Below are 10,475 nucleotides of genomic sequence, written 5' to 3' on the forward strand. Positions count from 1 at the left end.
CCTTGAGAGCATGTGTCCATGTGTGCACGGGAGTGCAGGAAGGTGTAGAGAGGATGTGTGCTGGGCTCCGCCGCACCACCCACTGCACCAGAGCTGCGTTGCCATCAGAACCTGCACCTCCATTTTTATTTTCTCCCTAACCCTTCATCCAGTCTCTCAAACCTTTCTTCGACTTTAGATCTGTCTGCCTTTCGATTGTCTAAAGCCAAGGAAATTGGGGCCAACTTCGTCCTCCAGATCTCCAAGGAGAGCCCTGAGGAAATCGCCAGTAAAGTGGAAGGCCTCCTGGGATGCAAGCCAGCAGTCACCATCGAGTGCACCGGGGTGGAGACTGCCATCCAGGCGGGCATCTACGTGAGTGGGATGAGGGCAGCTGCAACTGGGGGGCAGCGCTGGGGGGGCAGCGCTGGGGAAGCAGCGCTGGGTGGTGAACTGAGCAGAAGTCAGGGGTCCTGGGATCAAGCTTTGCCAGTGACTTGCTCTGTGGCCTGGGCCCAGTGAAATTCAGTGATCTCTTTGGATCTTTGTTTTCTTATCTCTCTTGTGGAGGTAGCGACACTTGCCTCACATTCTCATTAGGTCACTATGAGGTTTAAACACAGTAACAGATGCACATAGTCCTTTAAAGATAAGTGATCCACACCTTTAGGATACAGTTGCTGTCAAGATCAATCGTACCTGTGATTATAAAAGTTGTGCTTTTGGTGAAAGGATCAAAAGGCGGAACAAGGAACCATGCTTCAGTTAACCGTGGGAATTCCCTACTGTGCTTTATTGAGGAAAAAGTGACAGCCACTAATTAAGTTAGTCACAAAGGGGAGGTGATGTTTTAGTCCGTTGGCTACTGTTGTCATCTTCCAGAATTAGGAACAGAGAAACTGTCAATACCTGATTTATCCCTCATGGACCCACTAGTAATTTGTGAAAAGTTGGCAGAGAGGTGGAAAGGGGAAGTGACATTGACAGATCAAAGTATAAGGAAAAGAGGGGAGAAAGGATGTGCTCCAGGTTCTGAGCCTGGTGCTTTATAAACGTGATGCCCAGTCTGCACAGCAGCCATGAGATTGGTCCCACATTTGACAGTGAGAGTCCCAGTGACTTGCCCTGAGCACACTGCTCCTATGCCTGCACTTCTCCTATTCTGTCCACTGCTTGAGAGAGAAAGGGAGGAAGGGGTGGGGTGCCAGTGGGAAACTGTGCTAGGGTGGAAGGGGCGGGGCTGGGGAGAGCAGTGATGACAGCTGCCACAATGGACATTCCTGCCCTGCCTTCCAGACTGCTTCCCCATGGCAGTTTGGGCTTCCTCCTTCCTTCTGAATCACAGCTGGGTCATGTACAAGGTCATGAACTTTGCCCCATGCAAGATGTTCTGGGATAAGCTGACCCCTTGAGTTGTATGGCATGGCCCTCAGGCCTGGCACCCTGGCAGAACTGCCCAGTCCTCTTACCAAGACACCTGTGGCATAAGTGGTGGGAAGAGGAAGGAACAGGTGCTCTCCTTGCTGCAAGTGAAAGAGAAACCAAAACTCAGAGAGCAATGGGCATGGTCAGCCAGTCCATGATGTGTCTTGGGCACCTGTGTGCCTGGTTTTGTGTCAGAAACCTGGAGGGCTATGAGTAAGGTATGTCTGTTATCTTCAAGTTGTTGGCCTGTCAGTGACCCCATTCACAGAGAGTGGTAAAAGGCATAGCTTCTCAGTGCGAGGCTTTCTTTCCTTTTCTCCTGCCTGGAAAGCATCTGGAAACAGCTGGCATCTCCAGCTTTAATGGTGGGGGCCCAATTTCCAGGCTATCTGAGGTGGGCGTGGAGATAAATATGACCCAAGGGCCTCACTGGGCCTGAGCTCTATGCCTCTCCTGAGTGTAGGGTGGAGCCATCATGCATGACAGGCACTATAAAATGCTGTAGGCCACCCCATCAGCTGGTAGGTTAGGCAGAAACTCCTTATATGGACATACCTGAGAGTCATTTTCCTGCCAGATTGTGACTAGACAGTGTTCCTGAGGAGAAGTGGTAACTGCTTAGGGTAGAACTGATGTCACCTCCTTGGTGCAGGGGTTACACCCACCAAACAGTGGGCACGTAGTCCAAGCGTTCCTCTGTCTGGTCAGCAAACTGCCAGTCTGACCGTGTTCCTCCTTCTCACCAGGTAGAGAGGAGATGCTGACGAGCAGACAGTTTTCCTAGACAATTTCTCAGTTGAGTTTTCTGTGGCACACTCACAACTTGGACCTCCCCCTCGCACACACACACATTTCAGTGGAGACAGCAATATTGAACAGTTCTGAGATACCCTTCCCCTTACCAGCAGAGTTCATGTATCACAGGAGGTTCACAGGCTGTGGGGGCAACTTTGCCTGCAAAATCCCCCTGTCCACCACAGGTGAAAGTGAAACTACCAAGACATGATCTGCTTGGGGAGGAGGGGTGGCCAGTCTCTCAGAGGAGAAAGGCCAAGAGCCCCTTCCTCAATGGCTTTTATTGGGTTGTAATACACAGGAATACAGGCGGCAAGGATCAAACAGTAGATGACATTTCAGAGAAATCTGAGAGCTTAGTCTGAGTCAGTCTCTGTCAGGTAAGGGGGTTGCAGAAACTTTGGGAGACATACTCATTTCCTGCTCAGACCCTTATCATATGAATGAAAGCACTCTTTAGCAAAGCAGGCTTCACGGGACTATTAGGAACTCCTTTTTATGCCCAGTCACCCTGGATCCCGCTCTAGCCAGCAAAGGATGCACCGCCTCCCCCATCATAGGCTTTAGGCTTAAGTGGATTAGAGCCAGGAAGCACTTCTCCCAGATGGAAATGGAGACTCGGGCTATGTCAGAATAGCCGGGGGGGGGGGGGGGGGGGGGGGGGGGGGGGGGGGGGGGGGGGGGAGGGGGATGGGGGCGAGGGTCCATCACACCCTCTTTGTTGCAGCCCCCCGAGTCCTTCCTTGAGGACCTCCCAAATGATCGTGTCTGGCTTAGGTTGCCCTTTCCTGAGGGGTCTTACCCATCTCTGACTAACCGACCAAGTGCTGGGGGCAGGGGATGAAGCAGAAGCAGTGCTGCTGCCAGAGACAAGCTTTGTCTCCTTAGTGGCTCACAGTGCGGAGGTTGCTCACTTAGTGACCTAGCCATGGGGGGCAGTTACAACTCCTGAAACCAGGCAGAGTGGTTCCCAACAACAGGCCAAACAATGAGCCCACCCTCCAGGGTCCCACAGCCCAAAAGTCCGGATGCCAGAGTTCCCCCAGTGCCGCAGACCTCTCTCCATGGTGTATCCTTCCCCTCAGAGAGCGGGGCTGGAATGAATTGTCCATTTTTCTGTCTCTCACCACATTGATCACAGTGATCCACTAAAATCTCTGGTGCAGGCACAACACCCAAGAGTTATGTGAGGGTAATCAGGAGAAACTTCATTCTCTGGCCAGCTCCAGGAGGGAACTGGTAAGGCAGACAGATGTTCAAGGAAGAGAAAGTCCATTATGAACAATACTATCAGGATGAATATCTCTGGAACAAAGATATTTCTAAATGCCAGCTTGCACGTATAAGGCATTTTTTAAAACCACAGAATTCCAATAGCCCTCCTCCCCATTTGTATAGTGCTTAGTAGTTTTCTCACCAAGAGGTTCCTTAGAAGTTGGGCAAAACTCCTGTCTTGTGGGGTGGGCACTCTGGAGGAGGAACAAGTGCTGAGATGAGGAAGTGGCTGAAGCCAACATCTGGTACGAATTAGTATAGCTTTGAAAGGTGTTCAGGAGCTGCTGAAAGTCAGTCTTGTTTGTGGGGGAGATTCTCACTGAGGTCTGGAGAACCTTGGCTATTTGGGTGGATGTAGACAGTGGAGAAGATGCTCCCCCTGTGCCTGGTCCTCCGATGGTGAAGTATATTATTTCAGGACCTTTAAAGAAGATAACATCTACTCTGCTGCTCTGTTGAGTTTGGTTGCCGTGATGAAGAGTTCAGTGGTATAGAAAGTATCACTCTTTGGAATCTTTGGATACTCACCTGATACAATCAGAAGATACTTGTGTGATGGCAGTGTTGCTGTGAGTGGGAAGTCTGAATTTTCTTATCCTCCGGTTTTTCTTATTCTACCTCTTCAGGCAACTTGTCCTGGTGGGACCCTGGTGCTGGTAGGACTGGGTTCCAACATGACTAATGTGCCCCTAGTGCATGCAGCCACCCGAGAAGTGGATATCAAGGGCGTGTTTCGATACTGCAACACGTGAGTATGTTGTGGGTGAGTGGGGTGGTGAGTGGCCACCGAGACCAGGTCCAGCCTCTGGGACCGAGAGTCTCTGCCTGTTTATTTGTGAGGAGCTGTCCCTGGCCACATGGATAGCCATGAGATATAATAGGGGTCTGCAGAGAGAATGCAAGGAAGACAGAGGCAAGGAGAGAGGATTTCGAAGCCCAACCTTCTTGGAGCCTACCCTACCCACTCCTACCGGAGGCCCTCTCTTTCCATTTAGTTAAATGGCCAGATAGCCATTTTCCCCCTTCAAAGGGGAGAAGGAGAGAAAGAACAACAGCAAGAACTTAAGTCCCTTGGCTCCTCAGCCCAGAGCCCTGGGCCCACCCTGGAGAGTGAGAAGGTCTTAACTCACCCCAGTGCACATTCTGAGGCTCCACCCACTCCCCTCAGCCAGTTTGCTGGTCAACTCCCTCAAGGCGAGCTGCTAAGGGGTGAAATTGGATGATCCTGGCTTGCCTCCCAGAGGCTTGTCTGCCTTTCACAGTGGCCTCCATAGGCCTTAGGCCTCATGGCGGACATGGCACAGGAGCCCGGGGGCATGTGGAAACCGGCTCTCAAGTTACAAGCTGTAAGATCATTTCTACCATCGTTGGCCTGTAGAATCGGCCTGGCAGACCCCAGGGCTGTAAATAAACACGGCCAAGCTGATGCTGTGCTTGATCCTTTGGGGGGCCTGGCTCTTCCCTCCTGAAGGTTGAATGTAACCCTTGTGATCTTTTACAGATGGCCGGTGGCGATTTCAATGCTTGCGTCCAAGTCTGTGAATGTAAAGCCCTTAGTGACCCATAGGTTTCCTCTGGAGAAAGCTCTGGAGGCCTTTGAAACATCCAAAAAGGGAGTGGGGTTGAAAGTCATGATCAAGTGCGACCCCAACAACCAGGATCCCTGATGTTAATTGGGCTCTGCCCTCATTCCCACCCTCTCAGCATCTCAGGGCTAAATGGCAGGGCAAGGGTGGACTTAAAAGAAGAAGTTTCTTTTAACGAGTAAGATTAATTAAAATAATTCATTATAAGCAGAGAGCCTTACACAGATGAGTTGGTGTGCCTTAAAAACACAAGTAGGGATAGTTTGGGGGAACTCGTAGCCAGATGGACCTGTGCATGCTGACCAAAGTTCAGCAAGTGGAGCAGAGCTTCTCGGCAGGCAGGTGCTGGGAACTCGCCTTCTTCCTGGAGTGCCTGAGCTGAGTAAGGGATGAAGTCTGTCTGTTGATTTCCTGGTTCCACCGTGACTGTGGCAGGGCCAGGTTGGGGGTGGGGGCTGAGTTATGAAGAGACAACTTTATCAAGAAGACTTAACTGGCCCAGAAACTGATTTTCATGAAAAGCTGTAGCTCAGGGTCTGGGATGAGGGGCTGTCAGCCGTTTTACTAGAGAACACTATATTTCTAGACATGGGTGTTAACTTGGTTTGATGACAAAAGGAGAATAAGACACTGACCTTCCTGGTCTAGGGTAATTATAAAACCAAAAACAGCCAAACAAATAAAATCAGAATGCCTCGTGAGGTCAAACCAGCTTGCATTCCCCACATGTAGAAACAGTCAGGGAACTTCTCAACACTGCGTGAAGAATGATTTTTTTCAACCCCTGAAAATTCTGTGTAATTTACTTTGCACCCTCCTAAGGCCCCTACCCCACCCTTCCTTCCACTGTTCAGGGGCAGCCACTGCAGTCTTCTGTGTCACTAGGCAAGCAGGAGACACTTACCTAAGGACAGGCACAGGGAGTCTTCATGGGAGACTTTAAATTATATCATGCCTTTGATTAGCCCAGGGGGGTTTGGTCGGTGCACTGCAGGAATAGCATCCCCTTCTAGGCTCAAATTCAGGCATGATTATTATACAATGCCATGTAATTCCAGTAATCCTAAACAGAAAACCTTCCCCCTTCTCATAGCCAGTTAAGACTCTTGGTATCTTTCTGTCTGAATGGTATGTCTAAAATGGTGATTGTGTTTTAATTTTACTGTGTAAGAGTTGGGTCCAATCACATTATGTCCATTTGTGACTTTAAGATTATTAGTGAAGAACAAGGGTGTAGTAGCTGAGATATAAGCGGGGCTGCAGGCTTTAACCCCCTTGCTGCACCACGGGGCAGAGAGTGGCTCTGAAGAGGTGCCTATGACTCGGGGAGGTTGTGACCAGTGCCTGGAATTTTTCAAACTGCTTTGGGTAATAAATTCTGCTTCTAGTGCCTGGCTGCTGTCATGGTTTGTACCTCTGTTTAGGGAGGAATGGACCTAGGTTTACTGTTTCACAAAGGGAAAAGGGGATCCAGGATTTTTAAAAGTGACACATTTTATGCATCGAATATAATTTCATTGACTGATGGAAATTTATATTAATGATCTCTAATCCTCACAGCAAGCCAAGTACATGATTTTACAGCTAAGGAGATAGAGAAATCAGGAAATTTTCTCAAGGTCACACACTATTCTCATGTCATCTCTGGAGGAGGGTAGGATCTTAAGACTTTTGTCTACACACAACACATGCACTCAGCAGCCACATTGCCCACTGAACTCACTTTTCTTGAGCCCTGTTAAGCTCCAGGGCCAGACTTTCCAGCTGCCTTCTCTCAAAACTCTCCTTCCAGCTCAGTGGTGCCCAAAGTCCTGCCACCACTAAGCTTCTCATGTGGAAAGAGAAAAGTTTCTAGATGGAAGGTGTCCAATAGAAATGCCCCTGAAGGAGGTGGACTTGCTGTGTTAAATTCACAAGTAGCCACTTTTCCTCTGTGCTTGGGTGGAGGGAGACAGCCACTGAACCTGAAAGGGACTTAGGAGCTGGAGAGGGGCCTCTGCAAAGGTAAAACTACGAAGGATAAATACATGTGTCACTTAATATACAATGGCAATTGGCTGCATCAATGTCTTGGAGCCTCGATTTCCTGGTCTGGTAAATGGGATTCATGAGGCCTGCCATGTGGGTAATTTGGGAGAGTTAACATGCTGGTTGAAAACAGTAGTTCAGGGAATAGTTGCTATTTCCAAATCCCCCTGGAAGCTCTCAAGCTACTGTGGTGTTTTGTAGCTTCCCAAGCAGAGGCAGAGAGGGTGATAGGAGAGCAGGTGGTGTGGGTGGGCCAAGTCAGTCCTTGGGGTGATGAGAAGGCACCAGCTGGTATTCCCAAAGCTGTTCCCTGGCTCCCTCACCTCTGCACCCCTGAAAGGTGCTGCAGAAAACCCAAGAATCCATTCCTTCCAGCACCATTAAGTGCTTAATAAATATTGAATAACTAATCAGCCCCGGAACCAAGAATATAAATTCCCCACGAACTCCCCAAACTTGGGTGGCCCAGCCAGCCTCTGTGTACTCTGTCACAGGTGCCTGATACCTGGTTCACTTTCTGTCAACACTGGGGGCCCCACCCAGCTGACATTCCCAGCATTGGGTAGGGTGTGAGGGCAGAGAGCTGGGAAGAAGGTCCTTGTAGGCAAACTAGAGTGTGGAAGGGGCAGGCTGCCCCACCATCACCAAAGGAGAAAGGGGACTTGGCTCTAGCAGTTTCTTCCTGCGGTCCGCCTTTGCTACAACAGATGCCACACGAAGTCACCTCTGGTCTCCCAACCCGCACTTAGGCCATATGAGCCCTACTCCTGTGTAGCACAGACCTGTCTCTTCCTTCCTGGCTCCTGGCTTGCTCCTGCTGGGAGAGCAAAGGGGGTCAATGGGGAAGTTGATTGGCCCAGAGCTTAGGAGTTGGGAGGCAGATAGAATTGTTGGTTATTTACCCTTTATTGGGTTTTTTACCTAGGCTTGAAGTACAAAAGCCAAACCGGGCCCACATCTGTTGGTGGCAGGCAGGTTTCCACCGTCCCCGTTCTCCCCACACCACGGTCCTCCAGGGCTCAGGGAAGAACAGGATGGAGAAAGAGGCAGCAATGAGTCGGCTCGGCTAGGAGTTCATTGCTGGAGGGAAGTGCCTTCGAGGCAGCAGCAGATGTTCTCTGGCACAGCTGCTGCTTTATTGGAGCTGCGTGGCAATGCTCCTACAGCCTCCGCCCCTCACCCCCAGCTTCCCTCTCCCCTTAAAGCCCCAACTGAGTCAGACATTGAGGTCCTTCCCTGGGCACCTGACAGAGGCATGGGGTGTGTGGATGGGGTCGCTCGCTGGAACTTACCATACATGGGAGCTTCTTGGGGATTGTGGAGTGGGAAGAAGCCTCTTGGACCCATGAGGCCCATGAGGCACAGATGGGAAGCATTTGACATTAGGATTCCTGGGTTCTAACTAATCCTGGGCTTGCCACCAACTGACTACAATTTGCCAGGTCACTTCAATATGAACCTTGTTTTACTCTCCCTTAATAGCAGGGTTTGGCTAAATCAGTGATTTTCCAATGGGTGTGCCACAACAATTTTTAAAACATGCAATACCTGACTATTCAGTCAAGGGCACTGACCTCTTTTCCTAGATTGTCAAAAAAAAAAAAAAAAGACAGCAGTCAACATAACAATAGACATCTGGTATGACTGAATCAAAATTATACCTAATTTTTTTTTAAAGATTTTATTTACTTATTTATATTTAGAGGGGAAGGAGAGAGGGAGAGAAACATCAATGTATGGTTGCCTTTCGTGCGTCCCCTGCTGGTAGTTGGCCTGCAAGGAACCAGCCTGCAACCCAGACATGTGCCCTGACTGGGAATCGAACCGCGATCCTCTGGTTCGCAGGCCCGCGCTCAATCCACTGAGCTACACCAGCCAGGGCCAAAATTATACCTAATTTTTTATCAGTTCAGCAAAAAATATAATTTTGTCTTCTGGCCAAGGTGGAGGCATAGGTAGACACACTGTGTCTCCTCACACAACCAAAAGGACAATTCAAAAACAAAAAACAAGCAGAACTGACAGAAATTCAAACTATATGGAAGTCTGACAACCAAGGAGTTAAAGAAGACACATTCATCCAGACCAGTAGGAGAGGTGGAGACCAGCAGCTGGGGTGGTGAGGACTCCTGGCAAGGTGGCCACTGGAGGACCCAAGGAGGTGGTGGCTGGTGGAGTGTGCAGTCCCACATTTGCGTGCAGATAAACCTGGAGGAACAACTGGGAAGTGAAATAAACCACGCAACCCAGGGCTCCAACTCAGGGAAATAAACCTCAAACCACTGATTGAAAACACCTGTGGGATTGAGGGGCCAGGAGGAACTCCCAGCCTCACAGGGGAGTTCATTGGAGAGACCCACAATGTCCTAGAATGTACACAAGCCCACCCACCCAGGAATCAGCACCAGAAGGGCCCCCTTTGCTTGTGGGAAGTGGGGCAAGTGACTGAAATCCGGCAGAGAGTGGAGCAAGAGCCATAGTTCCCTCTGGGACCTCTCTGCCACATAGAGCATCACAACACAGCCATGTGGGTTTCCAGACCCTGATGAACACCCAAGGCTCTGCCCCTTACTATGTACAGGCACTCTGAGACCAAAAAAAAAAAAAAAAAAAAAAAGGCCTAAATGAAAGAACAAATCAAAGTTCCAAAAAAAATGCAACTAAGAGACAAAGAGATAGCCAACCTGCCAACCTATCAGATGCACAGTTCAAAACACTGGTAATCAGGATGCTCATAGAATTAGTTGAATTTGGTTGCAAATCAGATGAAAAAATGAAGGCTATGTTAAGTGAAATAAAGGAAAATGTACAGGGAACCAAGAGTTATGGGAAGGAAACTGGGACTCAAATCAACAGTGTGGACCAAAAGGAAGAAAGAAACATCCAACCAGAAAGGAATGAAGAAACAAGAATTCAAAAAAAATGAGAGGCTTAGGAACCTCCAGGACATCTTTAAACATTCCAACATCTGAATTATAGGGGTACCAGAAGGGGAAGAGGAACAGCCACGATTGGAAAACTTACTTGAACAAATAGTAAAGGAGAACTTCCCCATTCTGGCAAAGGAAATAGACATCCAGGAAGTTCAGAGGATCCCAAAGAAGTTGGACCCAAAGAGAAATACACCAAGGCACATCATAATTACATTACCCAAGGTTAAAAATAAGGAGAAAATCCTAAAAGCAGCAAGAGAAAAGGAGACAGTTATCTACAAAGGAGCTCCCATCAGACTGTCAGCTGATTTCTCAAAAGAGACCCTACAGGCAAGAAGGGGCTGGAAAGAAATATTCCAAGTCATGAAAATCAAGGACCTACATCCAAGATTACTCTATCCAGTGAAGCTTCCTTTTAAAATGGAAGGGCGGAAAAAGTGCTTTCCAGGTAAAG

General features: G+C 49.0%; 1 protein-coding gene across 1 annotated transcript in view; it reads left to right on the plus strand.

The window, feature by feature from the left end:
- Positions 1–6,466, plus strand: part of SORD (sorbitol dehydrogenase) — a 30,200-nt gene extending 23,734 nt beyond the window's left edge. The window contains exons 7-9 of the mRNA XM_037054514.1: positions 179–354; positions 4,101–4,222; positions 4,976–6,466. Coding sequence (XP_036910409.1) covers positions 179–354; positions 4,101–4,222; positions 4,976–5,141 — 464 coding nt within the window. The 3' untranslated portion in view covers positions 5,142–6,466. The remainder of the gene's footprint in view (positions 1–178; positions 355–4,100; positions 4,223–4,975) is intronic.
- The last annotated feature ends 4,009 nt before the right edge of the window (positions 6,467–10,475 follow it).

This window comes from Sturnira hondurensis, unplaced genomic scaffold, assembly GCF_014824575.4.
Source record: "Sturnira hondurensis isolate 20B ecotype Veracruz unplaced genomic scaffold, ASM1482457v3 Scaffold0008196, whole genome shotgun sequence".
NCBI classification, from domain to species: Eukaryota; Metazoa; Chordata; class Mammalia; order Chiroptera; family Phyllostomidae; genus Sturnira; species Sturnira hondurensis.